The sequence below is a fragment of the Pseudorca crassidens genome, chromosome 8, assembly GCF_039906515.1.
Source record: "Pseudorca crassidens isolate mPseCra1 chromosome 8, mPseCra1.hap1, whole genome shotgun sequence".
NCBI lineage: Eukaryota > Metazoa > Chordata > Mammalia > Artiodactyla > Delphinidae > Pseudorca > Pseudorca crassidens.
In genome coordinates this window covers 51,158,927-51,181,128 of record NC_090303.1, presented here as the reverse complement: position 1 = coordinate 51,181,128, position 22,202 = coordinate 51,158,927, and the positions used below count along the sequence as shown (strand labels likewise).

The following is a 22,202-nucleotide window of genomic DNA, read 5'->3' as shown; positions in this document are numbered from 1 at the left end:
AAGATCAACCTGAACTGCAGGTAACTGTACTGCCCATCAGAACAAAGTTCAACATTCTCTAAAAGAATGGAACAAAATCAAGCAGTAAACAATGTAATATTCACATTGCTTGGAATCCAATGAAAAAGTATTAGATATGCATGCATATAGGAAAATGTAGCCCATAACCAGGAGAAAAATCAATCAATAGAAACAGACCCAGAAGTAACACAGGTTATGGAAGAGCAGACAAAGACGTTAGAGCAACTATTATAAATATGCTCAAAGACTTACAGGAAAACATGAACATAATGAGAGGAAAATGGGAGATATTTTCAAAAGAATCAGATTGAACAAATGCCAAGATAGACTATATGGACCAAAACAAGTCTTAAATTTTAAAAAGGTAAAATCATATAGAGTTGTTCTCCGATCACAGAAGCATTTAATTAGACAGAAAGGTATTTGAAAAATCCTGTATATTTTTGGAAATTTAAAAACACAAATCTAAATAACTCACAGGTCAAAGAAGAAATCACCAAAATAGGGCTAAAATATTTTGAATCACATGAAAATGGAACCACAATATGTCAACATTTGTGGGCAGCAAATAAAACAACATAAATGCTTATATTAGAAGAGAAGACGAACTTCCCTGGTGGTCTGGTGGGTAAGACTCTGCACTCCCAATGCAGGGGGCCCAGGTTCGATCCCTGGTCGGGGAACTAGATCCTGCATGCATGCGCCAACTAAGAGTCCACTTGCTGCAACTAAGAAGTCCACATACCACAACTAAGAAGCTTGCATGCTGCAACTATAAGCCCGCATGCTGCAACTAAAAGATCCCACATGACGCAATGAAGATCCTGCATGCCATGACTAAGACCCAGCTCAGCCAAAATAAATAAATAAATAAATATTAAAAGAAAAATGAAGAGAAGAAAATTGTAAAAACAATGAACTAAGCTACCATTTTAAGAAGCTAAAAATAAGAACAAATTAAACCCAAAGTAAGTAGGAAAAGGAAATAAAACTAAAAGTAAATATCAGTGGAACAGACACTAGAAAAATGATAAAGAAGATTAATGAAACCTAAAGCTGGTTTATCATCAACAAAACTGACAAAAATCTACCTGTATTATCAAAAAAAAGGGAGAATATACAAATTATTAATATCAGAAATGACAGGTAGGGGAGGGACTTCCCTGGTGGCACACTGGTTAAGAATCCATCTGCCAATGCAGGGGACACAGGTTCAATCCCTGGTCCAGGAAGATCCCACATGCTGCGGAGCAACTAAGCCCATGTGCCACAACTACTGAGCCTACACTCTAGAGCCCGTGAGCCACAGCTACTGAGCCTATGTGCCACAGCTACTGAAGCCCGTGCGCCTAGGGTCCGTGCTCCGCAACAAGAGAAGCCACCGCAATGAGAAGCCCACGCACCGCAACAAAGAGTAGCCCCCGCTCACCTCAACTAGAGAAAACCTGCGCGCCTACAGCCCATGTTCCACAACAAAGGGTAGCCCCTGCTCGCTGCAACTAGAGAAAACCCACACGCAGCAACAAAGACCCAATGCAGCCAAAAATAAAAATTAAAAAAAAAAAAAGAAATGAAAGGGGGACACCACTACAGATTCTACACATTAAAAAGATAAGAAAATAAAGATAAAGAATTTATGCCAATAAACCTAAAAACCTAGATGAAACATATGAATTCCCTGAAAAACACAAGTTATAAAAGTGATTCAACCTACATGGGCCCATATACCTTAAGGAAATAAAATCTGAAGTTAATAACCTTCCCATAAGGAAAATGACTTCACTGGTAAATTCTATTAATTGTGTAAAAAGAAAATAATACTAATGCTACATGAAATCTTTCAGAAAATCTTTCAGAGAAGCTGGAAACACTTATTAACTCATTTTATGAGGCCAGCATTACCTCCAAACCAAAACCTGAAACATTATGAAAAAAGAAAATTATAGAACAATATCCTTCACAAACACAGATGTAAAAATTCTTAGCAAAATTTCAGCAGGCAAAATTGCAAAAACAATTTTCAAAAAGAAGAAGAAAACAGTTGGAAAACTTACGCTACCTGATTTCAAGACCTACTGTAAGACTATAGTAAAACATCATGGCATTGGCAAAAATACAGATATATAAATCAATGGAACAGAACAGAGAACCCATGAATAGACCGAAATTTATATGGTCAATTGATTTGTGACAACCGTGCCAAGGTAATTCAAAATGGAGAAGGCACAGTCTTTTTAATAAATGGTGCTAGAACAGATGGATACCCATATAGGAAAAAGATGAACCTTGACTCTTACCTCAAGCCACACACAGATTTAACTTGAATGTATCATAGACTTGACATAAAAGCCAAAACTACAGAATTCTAGAAGAAAACATGAAAAAATCTATGTGCCTTTGGGGTAAGCAAAGGTAGGATACAAAGAAAGCATAAACCATCAAAGAAAAAAATGATAAACTTTGGAAAAATTAAAATCTCCCCTTTGAGAGACACCATTAAGAAAATGAAAAGGCAAGCCAAAGACCTGGAGAAAATATTTGCAATACATACACCTGACAAAAGACTATTCCAGAATACATTAATAACTCTTACATTTCAATAGGATAATCCAGTTTTTTTAATGGTCAAAATATTTTCATAGATACTCCCCAAAAGAAGGTAAGAGAATGGCCAATAAGCAAATGAAAAGATGTTCAACAACACTAGTCATTAGGTAAATGCAAATTAAAACCACAATGTGGTATCAGTTCACACCTAATATAGAATGGTTAAAAATAAAAGGACTGACAATACCAAGTGTTGAGTAGGATGAAAATCAAGTGGAACTTTCATATATTGCTGGTGGAAATGTAAAATGGTACAACCAGTTTGGAAAAGTTTGGCAGTTTCTTTGAAAATTAAACACACATTTGCCATACAAGCCAGTAAACCACTTCTAGATATTTCCCCAAATGAAATGAAAGCATGTGTCATATCAACACAAAGATCTGTACATGAATGTTCATAGCAGCGTTACTCATAATAGCCTCAAACTGGAAGCAACACAAATAACCATCAACAGGTGAATGGATAAACAAATTATGGCAAATCCATATAATGAGAAAGAACGTACTACTGACAGAGTCAACATGAATGAATCTCAAAAATATCTGTGAAAGTCAGATACAAAAGAACGCAATACTGTTTGATACCATGTATATGAAACTCTAGAAAGGACAAAATCTATAATGACAAAAAGAAGATTAGTGGTTTCCAGGGGTCCGGGTAGAGAAGGAGACTGACTGCAAAGGGGCCTAAGGGAACTTTTGGGGTAATGGAAATGTTTTAGATCTTGATTGTGATGGTGGTTTATATGAGAGCATAAATTTGTCAGACCTCATAAAAAAACAAACTCTTAAGATGGATGTCTTTTGGGACTTCCTTGGTGGCGCAGTGGTTAAGAATCTGCCTGTCAATGCAGGGGACACGGGTTCGAGCCCTGGTCCAGGAAGATCCCACATGCCGTGGAGCAACTAAGCCCATGCGCCACAATGACTGAGCCTGTGCTCTAGAGCCCATGAGCCACAACTACTGAGCCCATGTGCTGCAACTACTGAAGCCTGTGCGCCTAGAACCTGTGCTCCGCAACAAAGAAAAGCCACCACAATGAGCAGCCGGTGCACTGCAACAAAGAGTAGCCCCCACTCACCGCAACTAGAGAAAGCCCGCACGCAGCAATGAATACCCAACGCAGCCAAAAATAAATAAATTTTTTTAAAAAATGGATGTCTTTTACTGATGTAAATTATATCTCAATAAACTTCATTTTTTAAAAAAACAAAAGAATATCCAAACATTACCAGGCATTTAAGGAATCCAGCAACAGGAAAAACAAAAAAGTTAGAAACAAAATGCTGACTAAAACAGAGGTAATACGGAGAATTTTTTTCAAAATTTAGAGCAATTCAAGAACATATTACACCCATAAAATGGATGCTTAAAAAAAAAAAAAAAACAAGCAGAGAACAACAAAAACGATGGTGTGAGGTTAAAAATATAACTGCAAATAATGTAAAGTCAATGGATGTTTAGAAAATAATATAGAAGATTTCTTTAGAATAGAGCAAAGCAAAACCAAAAAAAATAGAATAATTAGAAAATAGAGGAAAAGAAGGTAAGAGACACAGAGGTCAATCTGTAAGACTGACCTTTAAGAGACTTAGAGGTCCCAACTGAAAGACAGCATCTGACTAACAGGAGAAACTCAGAAAGAAATAACAGGACAAATAGAGAAAGAAGTATTTTAAAAATAAAATAAATACGCACATAGAAAGATCCCAAGGAATGCCCAGCAAGTTGAACTTAAAAAAGCACCATGCCTAGTCACATATTTCTGAAGAACACAGCCTAGCAGCTTCCAGACAAAAAAATTCACTAAGAACTAATTAGAAAATCATATTGGTAGATGATTTCTCATTGGCAACACTGAATACAGAGAGAGCAATGTTCTGTGGCAAAATTTTTCATCCTAGATTTCTAAAAACAGTCAAGTAATAATCTAATGAGAGGTTCAACAAAGATGTTTCCAAATAGGTGAGGATTCAGAAAGTCTACCTCCCATAAACAATTTCTTAGGAAGTTACTCACAAATGTACACTAGCAAAAGAAGGGTGTGAATCACTAGAGGAAGAGACAGGATGCAGGAATGAGTGGCTCAGAGTCAGAGAAGTAGTGAAAAAAAGTCCCAGGAAGACAACTGTTCATCAAGCCTGTAAATAACCAACCCAAAGTAAACCAAAACTTCAGAGAAACTTCAGGAAATGGGGCGATTTACCAGAAACAGACGGTATGATGAAGTATTTGAAAAGAAAACATTTAGGCTGTGATAAAGGCAAGCAGTACAAGAAAAACAGAAAGGCAACTATAAACTCCAGGAAAAACAAAGCAATGCAAAAAAGTCATGGTTTGAAAAAGCAGTACACTAAAATAGGGTGTAATTTTTTAAAAGTGATGCAGAATAAGAAAAGAGAATCCAGATGTCTTTATTTAAGAAAGAAGGACTCCTTCAGCCTCATAGGGTTATAACATTGAACCTACACTTGTGGTTGCAAAACAGAATGCAAATGTTTAACAACTCTAGCAAAGTAGCTGATAGAAGTTGTGATGTTAAAGGGAGTTACAAAGGTAGAGGAAAGGTTAGGGAAATAAAAAATTCTTCTCTTACTAAATGCTGGATCAAGAGATACTATCAAAAGAGAAAGAACAAAAGAATGATGTTTAAGGATATTATTTTAAATCATTATAAAAAATAAAAATATCCCTATATAACAAAACATTAGGGAGATAAACAGGGAGTAGTACTGATGAGCTAAATCTTCATCTTTCGGAGTAGGAAGTCAATAGTTATTATCTGAAGTTTAGATATCAAGAAATAGAGCATAGCGGGCTTCCCTGATGGCGCAGTAGTTGAGAGTCCGCCTGCCGATGCAGAGGACACGGGTTCGTGCCCTGGTCCGGGAAGATCCCACATGCCGCGGAGCGGCTGGGCCCGTGAGCCATGGCCGCTGAGCCTGTGCATCCGGAGCCTGTGCTCCGCAGCGGGAGAGGCCACAACAGTGAGGGGCCCGCGTACCGCAAAAAAAAAAAAAGAAGAAAAAGAAATAGAGCATAGCATATTATCTAGATTTACGGGCAAAGGAACTATCAGAAGCACCAAAAATAGAGTTAAAAGAAGTTGTATCTGAGTACTGGGAATAGGGATAGGTGGGACAGGAGCCTTGCTTTTTTATCACATACTCTTCTACACTAATCACCAAGCGCGAATGTCATGATTACCAAAAAAAGGGAGGGCACAAATTCTTCAACATTTTCTAATAAGAGATGGTGTATGTCCCATCCCCTTGAATCTGTGGGGCTCTGAACTCACTTTTAACCAGCAGAACATGGCAAAAGTAACACTGCCTGTTCCTAAGGACACTGAGTGGCCTTTGGAGCCATGAGGCTTCACGTAAGTCCAATTACTCTGCAGCCTTGATGCTGAGAGGAAGCCCAGGACACACGGAGAGGCAAGGTGTAGTTGCTTTGATCCACAGCCCCAGCTCAGGTCCTCGCCTACATCAACCAGCTTGCATGAACACCAGACTTGAGAATGAAGACATCATCTCAAGATGAATCAAACCCCCAGCTGCTGTGTCGACCCCAGCTGAAGCCTCAGACGTCAGAAAGATAAACCATTCTCACTGTGCTCTGTTCCCCAGCCACTGAATCCTCGAACATAAGAAAATGGTTGTTTTACGCCCCTAAGTTCTGGGGTAATTTACTACACAGCAATATTTATCAGAACAATTTCTTTAACAGAAAATGTAATTACTTTAAATAAAAAACGACGAACGACTCCCTTGGTATTCTACTTTAGTAACAACTCCTTGCAACACACCTGACAATCGACTGGGACCACCACAGATTTTCACCCTATTCTATCTTCTCCTGTTCTATTCCATTCCATTCTTCCCTTTTTTCCTTCCTCTTTCGCTTTTTTCTCCTTTTCTTTCCATTATTATTAGTAGTAGTAGTAGTCATAACTAAGTAATGTCAGACTCCTTAGATGATGATAATCAACTGGTCTAAGCAGAAAAGAAAGGTGCTTGGAATGGCAGCACCAAATAGGAGTATTGGGACAAGGTTCACGATGGGACTGGCCACTTGTAAGGACAGCTACAGACGCTTATACGACAACTTTACAACTTATGTCAAACTCTTTAAGAGAATGTATGTCAATCCTTTTTATAAAATTTCACAACCTGAAACTATGTCTTAAAATTCCCACCAAAACATCTAAGTCAATTCTGCCGCAAATGATACAACCATATAAAATGCCAGTTAATATTGTTTATATAAAATTATGTTCATAATTGAATGAAAACATCAGAAGAATTAGTTCAGAGAGGATATATCTTAGTGTCCAGTCTACTTGCTAATCATTAAATTATTAAATAACTCCTAATCGCTAAGTCATAATCCAATTTATTACTATAATTATTAGAGACTATGTAATCCTAGAGTTTTAAATGCAATACTAATGAGTGAATAGAAAAATAACATATGTGCTAAATTTTGGTGTTAATATACACTTTTACTCTCATAAAACTTGTGTAAAAGAGTAATCTTTGCTCCCAGTTTAATTATTCAGTAAGTCACTCAACAGATATTTATGTGCCAGGCACTGTTCTAGATATTGAGAATTAAAGCACTGAATAAAATGGACAAAACTTCCTGCTCTCATGGAGCTTATGTTCTAATGGGTAACTTACATTCTGTATTAATTCATGCATTACTTCAACATATTTGAGTGCGAGGCACAATGGACAATGTAAAGATGGCTAAAATAAGGCTCCCAAGAAAAAGCAATCAGACAACTATGACATTTTTATCATTATGGAATTAAAAGAATGATAGTCTGAGTTTACTTATTCAACAAGCACTGGCTGTGGTCTTTCCAAACGTGCCAGAATTTTCATCTACTTTCAGATCACTAGGTTTCAAATTTTGAAGTCTAAGAAAATTCAGATTTACGTAAGCAATGCCAGGTTCTGTCACTGTTTTACATCTTCACCATACACTCTCTCTCACCTCTACCCCAACTTAGCTCATCTTCTGCCACATTCTTCCCTCCTTTTAATGAGCATGTGGTCCTTTCAGTTCATAAGATACATCTCTTGACCATTCTCTACTGGCCTAATGATGGTTTCACCTCTCAATTTTATTTCATCAACTAAAGTGGGAAAAAAAAAAAACTATACCGTTTTTCATAAACAAAGATGCGACTCTTGACTCATCTCAAAAATCCTGTTTTTCTAGGATCAGGAATTGGTACCACCGAATCAACCATGCTTTTGTATAGTTCTCCTGGAAACCAATCCCATCCCTCTGAGTCAATCTTTTTCTCTTTGCAAAACTAACTGGTTTAGTTGAGGACCCAACTGGCATCATCAACCCTAAGTTCTAGTCTAATGAACTCTTGGTTAGCTAAATTACCACTGATTAAACTTCACGGGCTTCAAATAATTTGTAATGACTAAAAGGATGTCGCAACTCTTTTTTGTGTCTTAATATGTAAGAAGTGTGTTATTTCAAAGAAGGGATGCTGTCCTAGTTCTTTAAGGGGACTTCCATAATTTAAATACACTTCATTCATGATCAGCAACAACAGTCCATTCTAGCCCAATCTCTAAATCTATCTCTTGCTTTCTTATGGCTCAACAAGAAAACATCCCATTTTCACCCAAGGCTATTTAATAACTTCTTTAGGTGATTCTACACAGTTGGAACGTAGATGACATCATTTAAAACTCTCAGCTTGAAACTACTCAGATAGTTTCTTGATTTCCACCAGAAAGTTTTAAAATGTATTGGTCAGAGACAATAACCTAAAATTTTAAATGCAAAGACGTCTTTTGTTTTTCTTGTTCTGCTGCTGAACAGGGTTAAGTGTTAACGTTCCCAACTTTACACTTTTATACCTTCTAAAAAGAAAACATTTTAGGAAAAGTAAATGTTTTATACTAATCATTAGGAATACCTAACACAGAAAATTTTGAGATTACTTAGTAATCAAAGGAAAAAAAATAAAAAATATATTTCACTAGAGATTACTGCCCCTGAAAGAGAACTGCTTCCTTTCTGTGGACAGGTCTTAATGACTTAAACACAGAATATATGAAACGAAATTTGAAATGTCATAAGGCAGTCATGCCATAAGAGCCTCAGAAAACAAACAAGCAGCAATTCCAATGCGTAACCTCAAAAGGAATAATTCTGTTTGAGATTTTGAAATTAAAAAAGAGAGGGAGAAAGAACGAACAAAGAATTCAACTCCTCTTTGAGTTAATTTGAATAGTGAAATAAAAAAGAAATCATCAAACTCCCAACAATTTTGACAATGTGTTCTCAGGAGTGCTATGTCCTCAGACCTGCCCACAATAAATCCATTAGTGAATAGGATACAGTATTGGGTAAAGGCGACACAAATTACCAATACATAGATTAAAGATTGTACTTTACTATAATTACTATAAATCCAATACTTTTCAGAAATACTTAGTTCCATTCATACTTTCACATTGTGTGTGTGGGCGGGGGGGATGAAAGCACTACCAATCAGCAATACAGATATCTGTGTACATGTCAGTTTCCTCCACAAAATTATAAACTACTCAAGGGCAGAATTTGTTTTGTTAATATCTTATATTTGTGTAATATTTGACCTTCATAGACATAATTCCATTTGATCATAGTAACTCTCAGGTCAAAAGAGTTGTAATAATTTCTATTTTATTGTGGGAAACTCCAGGTCACTCAGCTAATAGAGGAGTCAGAATAGAATCAATTATTCTCTTAGTCCCTGACTGGGAACATATTTTAAACTTATTACAATGGAAAATTTCAAATATATACAAATGAGGAGAGAATAGTATAAAGAATTTCCACAGCTTCAACAACGTTCAGCTTGTTTCAGCTCTACCCCATTTTGAAACAAATTTCAGAGTTAATACCATTTTGGGGGTAAACATTTCAAGATGTAGGTACTTTCTGTAATCACTGTCAATCAAGTTTAACAAAATGCTTAATACGGCAGATAATCAATAAATACTTGTTGAAAGCTATAGATCTTACATATGCTTTCAGACATTATTACCCAATTCTGACTAAAAAAAAAATCAATTCTGAATTCCTAGATGGCACATACTCATTCATTCATTCACAGATATTTATTCTGGGCTACAAGATGCTGGCCACCACGCTAAGTGCCTGGGATACAGCAAGGAACAAGAAAACAAGGGTTTTTCCAGTACAGAAAGCCAAATTAGCGGGGAAAAAAAGTAGAAGAATTCAAGCAATTGATTAAAGTGTATCCAGAATACATTATTACATTAAAAGATGTGCAAACCGTTTTCAACTTTTACTGGATGTGTGCACGTTTCCTAATGTTAATGTCTTCTCTACAGTATGTAAATTAAGTCCAAGACTGTGCAGTCAACTATGGGAACTACTTAAATTTTATAACTCACTTTAATATAAACTATAAAGATTGGAATAAAACAAAAATGAAACTTTCTCTTTTCAGTATTTATTATTCCCAGGAAACCAAGTAAGCATAACCCAATATACAGATCCATTTTCCCTCTTTATTTGACACTCCTTAGTATTAACATGCATGTGATGGAAATAATCCACGTGGTGCCTTACTCAGTAACTGGACGTCCTTTCCATTATTTCATTCACTTGTTCATTTATTTCCACTGGATGTAGAATGTAAACAGACATGACCCAAAACACATTCCCTGCCTCAAGGAGCTCACAGCTGGGGTGTGGAAAACGGCGGGTGGGGGGGAAGATTAATATTATATCTTACATAACAGACATAATAATATTAAAGAGCAGACATAGACTAAGTGCCATAAGGGAGGGCCAAAGTTGTCAGGGTTCAAAGGAAGCAGAAATTTTATCCAAATGAAGGTATTAAGGAGTACACCACACACACAAAAAGGTGGCATTAGAGCTTGGTTCTGACAGATGCTTCAACAGGTGGAAAGAGTGGTACAGGGAGGAACACTGTGTACACATTCTGAGATCAGCCCCAACTAAAGTTGAAGAGGTGATGGCAAGGAGCATATATATGTAGGGGAAATGGATTAGTCAGTCTGACTGTAGGATACATGCAGCAAATGCACACGAAGAACACAAGGAAATCCTATCAAAGTTGAAGCTAGTACTAAAGATGAAGAAATGGACAGTCACAGGGAAAATTTAAAATATCAATAAGTATTTGAATGCTCTTATTATACAGCCTTGGTATACAGATACTGTACAGTTAATACCAATAATCTCCCAGTGTTAGGCGGAGATACCTACTCATGCTATACGCAACTCTAAAAGGATGAAAAGTTCTCATCTAAGGGGTCTATAATTTATTCTACATCATTCATTCAGGAAACATATTGGGCAACTAACAGTACGGACACTGCTATTCAGGAATATAAAAGATACATGCAATCCTTGTCTTCAAGTCAGCAAACATAAAATCATTAAACAGAAAATACTTTTCTATCCCAAGGGAATGTTTTCTAATATACAGTGACCATTAGTCATCCTGTCCTGTTAACACTGGATATAAACCTGCGTTTGAACCTTAGTCATCCTCAGTTTGTATCTACAATGCATATAACTAAGGAATAAAATAGCTGACTAAAAATACGACAATTCTTTTATGCATTTACAAAACAATTCCTACACAGGCCAAAGGGGGTTGGTTTAGGTTAAACCTAAGACCCTCTTCAATGAAAAAATTCTTATACTGTGATTCTAACTCTACTGAACTAAAATCCTTTAGGAAGGGTAAACAGGAATCAATAATTAAAATGGCTACTTAAATGACAAAGTCAGTTACCGTCCAAATTTAGGTAAACTACTAAGTGTTTAATAATGATTCCATCCCAAATGGACTTCCAGGCTACTACTGCACACTCACACAGATTCCTGCCACATGCCTTAAGATGCCTTTATTTCACCTCAGTGGAGAGCAGTTACATGTGCAGCTGGTAAAACAAAATCAAGTATGGCAGCACATTGGTGACATTCAAAACAACTGCCCAGTGGCTCTTATAAAACTCCTCCCTCTGACTGCTCACCTGCCTGTCCCAGCAGACTTAGCATCTACAGAACACCACTCAAATGGTAACCTTTACACAGGCAGGCTTGTTACCAACCACCTGTGTCCATTTTCAGTGCTACCTCCTGGCCCTTGAACATAGCCCAACATTACCAATACTACCTTCTTCTACTGCCACTCCTCCTGCACCCAGATTTCATCCCTGCTATGTTCTACCACAGCAGGAAGCTCACAATTAATTTCTTTCCTAAGAAGACTGAGAAGCTTATCTGAACTTCATAAGAAATAGAAATCGTGTTACTAGTTCTTCAAGAAGCATGGGTAAAACATATTTGCTTAGGTGTCTAGAGGTTGTTATGCTACCTAATTTTCAAGTATTATGGTATTTATTTCACTAAATGGGTATTAGATGCCAGAGCTGCATTATGTAATAGCTCATTCATACGACGAGTACCAAGCATTTAGATGTTTTTAACTATTCTGTCTAAAATGAATTCAATATTATTACTTAATTATTTAACTACATTATTTACCCATATTATTATTTAACTCCAGCTATTTAAATAATCATAGTTATTACCCAACTTCCTTAAAAGCAGAATTTAATGGATAATCATCACACTTTTTACAGATTTACTTCAGTAAGGCATACTGCAGAATTCAGGAACTTCCTGAGTTGATATGTCATTTATTCCTGGCAAACTATCACCTTTGTCTACATATAGCTCATATTTTCCGAACTAGAAATGTACTCACTTGAGTTAACTTCTTCCACCAAACAAAAAGAATTATTTTAAAATTTCTACTCAGATTTTAGAGAAAGTCAATGACTTTAAAATGGCATGACAGACAAGCTGCCTGATCTCTGGCCTTTAGGTTCTTTATCTATAATATAAAAGGGTTGAAAGACTTCCAAAGTATCTTTCAACCCTAATATTCATGAGTTTCCAACGACACAGTGTGAGTACTGGATGTTTTGTTCTTAAAAAACATTCCTAGAAAATCATCAATAGTGAGGCATATTTTTTTAAGGGTAATTTACTTTTAACAAGGAGTCTATTTTCATAGATATCCATTTACCCTTGTCTTAAACATAAGAAAATACACCAAAAGATATTCACATTTATACAAGTTTCCCTTTTAGAAGCCATTTTCTCCTTGATAGAAAACTTCTAGTAATTCCATGGTGATAATAGTTGTGTAAAAAGGATACAGTGCAGGGCTTCCCTGGTGGCGCAGTGGTTGAGAGTCCGCCTGCCGATGCAGGGGATACGGGTTCGTGCCCCGGTCTGGGAAGATCCCACATGCCGCGGAGCGGCTGGGCCCATGAGCCATGGCCGCTAAGCCTGCGCGCCCGGAGGCTGTGCTCCGCAACGGAAGAAGGGAGAGGCCACAGAGGCCTGCGTACAGCAAAAAAAAAAAAAAAAAAAAAAAGGATACAGTGCAATCAATGGCAACAATTCAGCACGACCAAGTTCTGCAGGAACAAGGAATGGGCAGAACATCATTGTGAAAATGTGTATTTACTAAATAAGCTCAATAAATTGGGACCTTCTCAGGAACTGTTAGAGAATGAAAGACCAAACACACTTTCCACATACTGACATTTAAAAAGGCAATTTAAACTCCTGCTTTTCCTGCCTTCACTGAGACAAGCCCTAATGAACATATTATTCACCTACAAAACACCACTTTTATTCAGAAGGATTCCCATGAACTAACCCACCTGAGGTTATGACCTAATAATCATTGAGCTGCACGCATTTTTCTGGCGTTTTTAAGCAGTGATTAAATATACTAATAATCATGATTTAACATATTTAGACACAAGTTTACTCACTGAAATACCATGAGTTGTAGTTTCATGAACCAGTACTTGAATTTGAATTACCTTTACTGCTACACTAACAAATTTAATCCCTGGAGACAACACTGATAGCACTTACCAGGACTTTGTAGTGACATGATACTATCATGTATCGGGGGTTATGATGATCATCTTACTTCTTCAAAAACAGGGGAATTACTTGGGAGGAGTAGCCAGGTATGATTTACCCAAGTATCTTTCCCAGCACCTAACCCCACGTTTTTTAAACATTAGGTCCCTTCCTAAATCCTTGTTGAGTAAGTGGAGTTCAAATGTTCGTATCTATATCTATTAATTACATGTCAACATCTTCTTATACTGATCTCTTTTTTTGTGCCTAAAGTGAAATTTAATCCCCCAAAAGCATCTGATTCTGATTAGTGTTTTAGTTATCTAACTATTCAATCAGCAAATTCAGGGTAACCAAATTACCACAAATATTAGTTGCTCTGAAAAAAATGGTTAGCTTAAATATAGCAAAACAAGCCAATGGAAATAAAGAGAACTGAATTTTTAAAAAGATAAAAGAACTGCTCATCCCATTACAAGGTTAAGTTCTGTAAATGTAGAGACTTTTTTGACTTGTTCACTGATGTATCCCCAGCTTCCAGCAGTGTCTGGCAAATACTGGGCCCTCAGTAAATATTTGATGAATGAATAGATTGCTGATAAAACATATTACTTTATCTACTATATATATTTAGTTCAGAATGTAAAATAGGATTCGTTTGTGGAGTGCAGAAGCTCTAATGTAAGCTGATACTGAAGTGTGATTCTGGCAAAGTCTCCAGGATTTGGGATTACCAACTGCAAAATACAAGTAAGTCTACATCCCAGACACTGACTGGCTGATCGAGCCTGGGCCTGGGATATATCAAGCACAGGTAAGCAAGAATTTCAAGTTATCATCCCTGTGCATGCAGGCAGTACCAGTGCCAGCAATAACAAGACAGTTTTTTGGGCAAATCCATCAAAATTAAATCTTAAACTTTTGAAAAATGAATATGTTTATTATGCTCCTTCAAGCTTAGAAGCTTAACTATCTCTGGGAGGTGCCTATGATCATGATCAATTACTTGGGACTTGAAGGCACTTATTAAGGCGTCTGCCCTTTTAAGAAACCTTTATAGAACCAGCCATAGGACTGTAAAACGGATCCTGCGGGACAACAATAAATGACAGGTTTGGGGGCCCAACTTTGACAACTCTCCCTTGGAAGGAAAGAATTTGTTGTCACCTGTGCTTGACTTCCTGATCCTGCCTGAACAAATATCAGCATCCTCTAAAATCTGAATTCCTAGTCCAGCTAAGTAAGTCATGGGGGCCAGTAATTGCCCCAAGGCAGAAGTGGAAGAGAAGAAACAGGAAGGAAACAAAACGGAATGGAGATCTGCAGCCCGTGAGGATGACATCATCAATAATTTTCTGAAGTGTCACTGAATTTCATGGCATTTGACTGATGGTCTTTTCTGACAAACTACAGTCTCATTATATTCAAGCAGCTTCTTGGTTCCAGAGCCTGTAATGTCTGGGCTTGAGTATGACTTGTTCTACAGGAAAGGTCAGGTGAACTGAGGCCTTACTGGGAACTTTCTCCATGGCAAGGGCCACGCTAACCTGCCTGAACACAAATAATATGTGGACATTTGAAGCATTCTTAAATTTACAAAGTGTTTTCATAGACACTATCTCAGTTTCTCCTCACAATTCTTAAGAGGTAGATGTCATCATCACCACTTAACATGTGACATAGTTTTAGAAAATGATGCCTTTGTCTTCAACTTGTAAAGTATAGTCTCCTAAAATTTCTCAGTATAGAATCCAAGACATGGGTTAGTTAGAAATCTGTAAAGACATGCCAACCTCAAGAGACTAAATCAAGAGAATAAGATGGATTAGCCAAAATCTACCAGCACAATGACAAAAACAACCTTCCTCTGTCACAAGAATAAATTGTGTTTTTTAAAGGATGTTACACCGGGGTGCCTCTGTAACACTGCTACAATTGGAAGAACATGATTTTATTTATATACATGATAATCATCCTTAACTGGACGCTATCCAAAGGTAACAGACAAAATAAAACAAGAACTTTGGACCTACAATTCTAGTGGTGGAATTCACCCTTTGGGAAGTGTCTAGGTGATTCCACTAAGAAGATAACTAAGTTACAGGGGACAAAATGTACCCTTAACTTTTCTCTCCAATATCACAAAAGACTCCCCAAAAGGGTTTTTGTTGTTTTTCAACAAAGAAAACATACACACAAAAGGTTATCTATTGCTTTTATTTATAATCCCATCTTCCTAAAACACTGATTCCCTCAGTCTCATTATCTTTTGTCCCTCTCTTCTTTACTGGCTAAAATAGAGGTATATTAGGGTCCTGTCATTATAGCCATTTACTACTTTATTTAGGTATTTATGATTCTTTGCTGCCTTCTAGCCTGAGTCTGACTGTGTCAGGAACAAAGCACAACACAAATCATCCAACCTGGGATAAGAGGAGACAAGCTGAAACCTCCCAGGAAGATTCTGTAGACACTTGGGCTCCCTGAAACTATAGAGGGCTTGGTATTTCAAAGGTCAGCCTTGGGTCTCTCCGCTTTGATGACTAATGTTAAACTGTTTGACTTTTTTACAAAAATATTTAGCTGTGCTTATTTACATAATTTCATCCACAGCACACATACAGTAGTAGACACATATTTGTTGAACAGAACCCCTAGACGGATGAGAAGACAGGAAGAAGACCTCAAGACCTCCTTTTTGGAACATACTATCTTAGGAGTTGAGAAAGGTGAAATCACACCCTGATTTGTAGAAGTTTCTGGGCATTCCTTTTCAGCTTAAAACTATGCACCTCTGTTTTAAAAAGAAAAGGATGACACACCACACAATGTCAAACACACAATGGGGAAATTCCAGGATCACTAAGAAAACATCATATATCTTAAGCGACAAACACTTTGGTTTAATACTGGTTACCACACAAGAGAGGCTATAAGTACTGGTGCCTCCTCGCCCACCAGCACAACCCACCCAGGAAAAGCAAGGGCAGCACCTTTAGAATATAAAGATTCCACAACCTGGACTCACATCTGACCCTTTGGAGAAGGAGTCTAAGGACTATGCTGGCCCAGAGACATAAAGTAATGCAAACAGGTAACATTTTGGGAAGAAATTTTTTAAATGACACAAACTGGGCATCAGCACTGAAGTCCTCAGACCATCAGAAATCCTTATTATTATGCAACGTTAATAAAAAGAAACTGTAGGTGTGACTGGCAAAACTATTCTTAAAAGTTTCTGCACTTTTAAACCTTATTTCTACTAGGCCCCGACAATAAAGCTTTCTTTCTACTAATCATCACCATATCCTCAGACCTCTCACTCATTCTCTCAAAAATTCCCCCAATGGCCATGGAAACCATGCTGGGGCTGGAGGGGCGCGTCTCAGGTTGGCCTGTTCTGTCCCTAAAAGACGCCCATCTTTCTGGATCCCTTTCAGGGTGGGCAGGGAGAAAACACTTAGAACTTGCACAGCGGCAAGGAGGCCTGCGCAGGTCACATTTTATGACTTGTCTTTCTGTTCGCTGTCTGGCAAGGTCACCGGCTCTGGCTCGTGGCTCTGTCGACAAAACTTACTCTCACTCGGTAAGGTCAACGGGTCGCGCCGGGCCTCCCTAGCCGCCCCCCCGCCCCTCAATCTTCGTGGGCCCCAGGATCCCTGTCCCGGCCCTCCCACGGCGCGCGGCCCCAGACGGCGCGGGCGCCGCTCCACCGCTCACCTGACCACGTTGGGGTGCTCGAAGGTCTCCAGGTGCCTCAGCACCGCCACCTCGCGGATGGTAGAGAGCGGCATGCCCTCCTCGCCGGTCTGCACTCGCACGCGCTTCAGCGCCACGAAACGGCCTCCGTTCTTCAGGTCCCGGGCCTTGAACACCTTCCCATAGGCGCCCTCCCCGATCTCCGCCACGCATTCGTACTGCTGGTCGGCACGGCTCAGGCCGTCCTTCTCCATGCCGCCCGGACGCCGCCCGGCACGGCGCCGCTGGGGCGGGCGGGGGGCGCGCTCGGCTCGCTCGTGGCCGCTGCTCGCCTCCTCCCGGACCCCCGGCCCGCTCCCTCGCGCCCTAGAGCTCGATCTCGCTCTCTCTCACCCCCGCCGACTACCGCGGTCCGGCGCTCGGACTCTCGCGGCCGCCGGGGCTGGATGGAGCGACCTCCCCGCGGGCGGGCACAACCCTGGTGCCGCCGCTGCGAAACTCCGCCTGCCGAGTCGCCGAGGAGCAAGCCGATCCCTCCTCTTCCCTCCCCGAAGCTCAGTCCTCAGTACAGGCACCAAGGCGATTACATAGTCTTTGCTCGAGCGCGTCTCACTCCACAGTCCTTCCACCTAAAAGAGAAGACGGGAGGACAAGAAGAAAGTGTAATCAGACATCCCAGGCGCCTTCCTCGGGGTTCCTGTAGACACCCCTCCTCCTCCTTTACGAAGCCCCCTTCGCTACCCTCTGCGAGCTCCTGCCCTCTCCCAGGCCGCTTAATCCTTCCTGGTTCCTCCGAGAAAAGCGAAGTTACTTTTCTTTCCCTGCAGAGCTGGAGCCGTCTTCGCGCGGAGAGGTTGCAGGGGCCCCTCGGGGATGAGCGCGGGGCGCGAGACGCAGTGGAACGAGAGGGGGCGTGCCAAGCAGCCCAGAGTGTGCCGGGAGCGCGGGGGAGGGGAGGCGCCGGGCACGTCAATGTCACGGCTTAATATTTATCCTTATATCATTGTGCTGTGCTGCTACCCTCCCCGCCTGCCCAGGCCTGGAGGTGCAGGGAGAGGGGCTCCTGGGATGCCGTGGGGCGTTTCGGGGTCGTGCACAACCTGGTGTGGAGAGACCGCGGGTCCACTGGTGTGCGGCCGCAGAATGTGGGTGGGGGCTCCCAGGACCCTGTAACCCGAAGCTGGGAGTGTGCGAGAAGGGGTGGTCAGACATCTGCTCGGAAATTGCTTCCTTTCTTTCCACTTTCAGTTTTTCTACGAGGACACATTTTAAAACGACTTGCACACACAAATGGTCTTTTTAGGGTAAAGGAATCTGGATTGGAAGCGGAATTCTTCCTCCGACCTAGAGGACCTCCCTGGTGGAGACCCATCAGGTCGGGGAGGGCTGGAGCTCCCGCTCCTCGGGGGTGGGTGAGCGACAGGGCCCTGGGGGTGGGGTGGGAAGTCGCCCACGGGACCCTAAGAGTGGGAGAAAGAGGTGTTCACCGCACTTCAGCTTGTTGTCTCCTTGGAGAACAACTTCAGAAGGAAGGCAGCATAACCGTGACTCGCCTAGAAATTTTCAACCGATTGAACCTGAGCAAAACTCAGCCTCCCCTTAAAAGGGGTGGGCGGGGGGAGTAAATGCTGAGCCTCCAGGGGAAAGTGAGAAGGGGTTGCGCCCTTGAGGCCTGGACTCGCGAACCCTTCCCCACTCCCAGGGTCGTCCCCAAAGTAGGCAGCAGAGGTGGCTGCTCCATTCCCCTTTCGGCTTAAGGCCGGGTCCGAACAGCAGCCAGTGGCCCCCCAGGAGCCCCCCACACAACAAAGTGGGGTGGGTAGGGGACGACGCACTATCCCTTCCCATTCGGCTGCAATCCAGGACCCAGGGAACCTCCTCCCCACCGCCGCTTTGGCCTCGGCCGGACATTCGCCACTACAGCCGCGTGTCCGAAATTCTCGGGGCACCTCGGAATTACCTGCCCGGCAACCGCTGGCGCGGTCGCCTTCTGCCAGGCATTATAGAAACAAAATGCGCGACCCCCACGGCCTGCGGGCGGAGGGGCCCGCAGCGAGGGCAGAGACCCTCACACTCACTCTATTCAAAACTCTCCTTAAAAGGTGAAGGCGAATCCTGGGGGAGCCGAGGAACGAGCCCCTAGAGCCAGCACCGCGGTCTGAGGCAGGCCGAGGGCCACACAGGTAGCTGAGGAGCCGCCGCAGGCTGCGCAGCCCGCCCCCTCCCGCGGCCCCCCCTCCCCTCCGCTCCCCAGTCCTGACCGCCGCTCGGCAGCGAAGGAAGCGTCGGGGACGTCCCACCCCCGCAGGGAACTGCGCCCGCTGCCCCCGCCTGGCCCCGCACCGCCCGCCCCCGCTCTCCCCCCTCGCTCCCGGGACTGTAGGCTCCGGCGGAGAGAAACGGGAGCAGCAGTGCCTTTTCCCCCCCTCTCCTCCACTTTTTTTTTGTTGTTGTTGTTGCTTTCCCACGCTGGCTGAATGTGTCTTGACCCCATTTCAAAAAAGTTTGACATAGTGCTTCAACATTTCCGCATTCCTCCGCGACTACAAAGGCTGCAGCCGCCTCCTTCTGCTTTCTGTCTCTGCTCTCTGTCTTCACACTCAATGAAATCCTTCATGTGCCTCTCCCGAAGCCTGCCAAGCACCGCAAGGGTCGCCACCAGCGCAGCGACAAGAGGCCGCACCAGGGACCACGACTCCCGCGTGTGCGCACAAGTAGATGCGCCCACGTGCACACTGACGGGCGCGGTGCTGGGCCCGAAGGTGCTCACCCCGGGGCGTGCGTTTTAACTTCGATATTTTAAATTAGAAACGTAAACTGGGAAACTAAAGCAAGCGTGCATCCTTGCGGGGCTTCCAGCCTGGGCACTGGCCGCCTGCGTGCACTCCTCTAAGTGTGCATAACACGCCCGCAGGGGTTGCCAGCAAGAAGTCTGCGTTAACATTTATCTCTTGGTGGGTAAGGTGGAGCCCACACCGTACCTCAACGAGCTTTCGGGGGACATAAACATAAGGCACCGAAACACATTCTCCCCCATGGAGTCCCCAACAGCAGTGCATTTTAAACCCTAAATGTGGATTATTATGTGAGTTTCCGAGTGGAGTTTGAGTTCCGTTTGAAGAAGCTGGATAAAAAGTGTTTGTGGGTGCGTTTGTGCTTAAGGCTATGTGTGAGCTGGCACAGGATCTCGGTGTTGGGGGTCGTCCCTCGTGTGGCGTCCTAATCTGGCGTCCTCTGGCCGGATTAGGAGAAACTCCTTTAGCTCCCCAAAACTAGCCCCCATAACTACCGCGCCTCGGTTCGTAAGGGGTTAACCAAAGCCTATTCCGAGAACCTACCGCCCCCCCCACCCGGTCCCCGTCCCCCCTACCCACCCTCGCCTCCGACACCGGCCAAGCCTCCAAATCTCCCCCGGGGACCCTCCCCCCCACCCCGCAGCCCACCCACCCGAGCGCACAGCTCCTTACCTGAGGGGCCCGGCCGCGTCGGGCCTCGCGAAGGGGCTGCGGGTATCAGTCCGACCTTCACACGTGTCCACGGCGGCGCGGAGCAGGTAACCCGGCTTGGAGGAAGGAGTTACCAGCACTCTCTTCGGCGAAGGGGTGGGCACTGCGGCGGAGGGAGGAGGGGCGGCGGAGGGCGCCGCCCGCGCCGCTCGCTGGGGGCGGACGGGGCTGCGGGGCTCCGGCCGGCGCTCGGGGCCCGAGCCGGGGAGGCGACGGGGGCGGGGTTGGGGGCCCCGGAGGCTGACTCTGCCGGAGACCCTCCCGGCGGCGGGGTTGGGGGCTCGGCTCTCAGTGGCAAGCGAGTGTGCAAATTAAAGCCTTCCGGAGAGAGGGGAGGCGGCCGAGACGCGGCTGTGCTCTGAGCCTCCCCACTCCCTAGCTCTCTGCTCCGAGTGGGGGGCGAGAAAGAGGGGGGAGTTCAATGAAAATTTCCGGCTTTCACTGCAACTGGAGTGAGGGATCTTGCGACTAAAATAAGAGGCGTGAGAGGGAGAGTGGGATGTGTCGTCGGGAGTCGCCGGAGTTACCAAACCCAGGGTCGCCCAGAGTTGGGGTTTTGACAGAGTGAGGCGGGCTGGGCGTATCAGCAGTCTGTGATGTAGACGGATGGGAAAAACACAAAACAACCAACAATAATTATGAGGGGCCGGTGGGGATGGTAAATACCAACACTTTCCAAGAAACTGAAAAATCAGACCAAAAAAATAACTCTTCTCTATTAAAAAAAAAAAATTGGCAGGACGCCTTGCAGAAAAGAAAATACTAATCTGTCCAAGCACTTTTCACTTTCAGCATGAGCTACATTTGTTTTGTTTTCCTTCGCTTCCTTTCGGCCTCACAAAGCCCTATCTTTTCCTTTTGGACAGAGGATATGACTTGGAAATTGTCAGGCACTCTTGTGGTTAACGATCTACTTGAAGGAGCTGGCCGGTTCACAATTATTAAGAGATTAGCAAATGCTGAGGGTTCACTAAGGTATTTCTGGGGAGGTAAAAAGCCTGAAATTGATTGTAAAGAACAGAACTGCAAGGTAATAGACACACACGCACACACACACAAAGAGGAAACAACACGATTCGGTGGGTGCTCAGTTTAAATGCATTATTGGAATTCTGAAATTTGAAACCTTGTAAGAATGTATACTTTACCTGCTGAGAAAACCTGAATACAGTTATTTCAGGTGAAAATGAGATTTTGGAGAAAAATAAAAGTCTTCTAGACTTTCTACAGTGATGTAAAACAAAACTTAAAATAGCTATTTTTTTGGAAAGAATTCAGTGTTTTCCAAAATCTCTATCTGTAGAATACTTGAAACCCTTTAAATATCTTAATGCAAACCCTAAAAAATTTTATTTATTTCAGTGCTCTGTGGAAAAGTTAAAACCCAGAAA

The 22,202-nt window shown here is 42.3% G+C and overlaps 1 protein-coding gene across 4 annotated transcripts in view; it reads right to left on the bottom strand.

Annotated features, from left to right (window-relative positions):
• CDK6 (cyclin dependent kinase 6) overlaps positions 1-20,907 on the bottom strand; it is a 233,256-nt gene extending 212,349 nt beyond the window's left edge. Inside the window, exons 1-2 of one of the 4 annotated variants that reach the window (XM_067746412.1) lie at positions 20,773-20,907; positions 17,327-17,934 (exon numbers count right to left, since the gene is read on the bottom strand). In XM_067746412.1, the coding sequence (XP_067602513.1) occupies positions 17,327-17,559 (233 nt within the window). In that variant the 5' untranslated portion in view covers positions 17,560-17,934; positions 20,773-20,907. Of the gene's footprint in view, positions 1-17,326; positions 17,935-18,046; positions 18,257-19,383; positions 19,520-20,772 lie in introns of those variants that run through there. The other 3 variants (XM_067746414.1, XM_067746413.1, XM_067746411.1) reach the window with 3 other exon arrangements.
• Between the last annotated feature and the right edge of the window lie 1,295 nt (positions 20,908-22,202).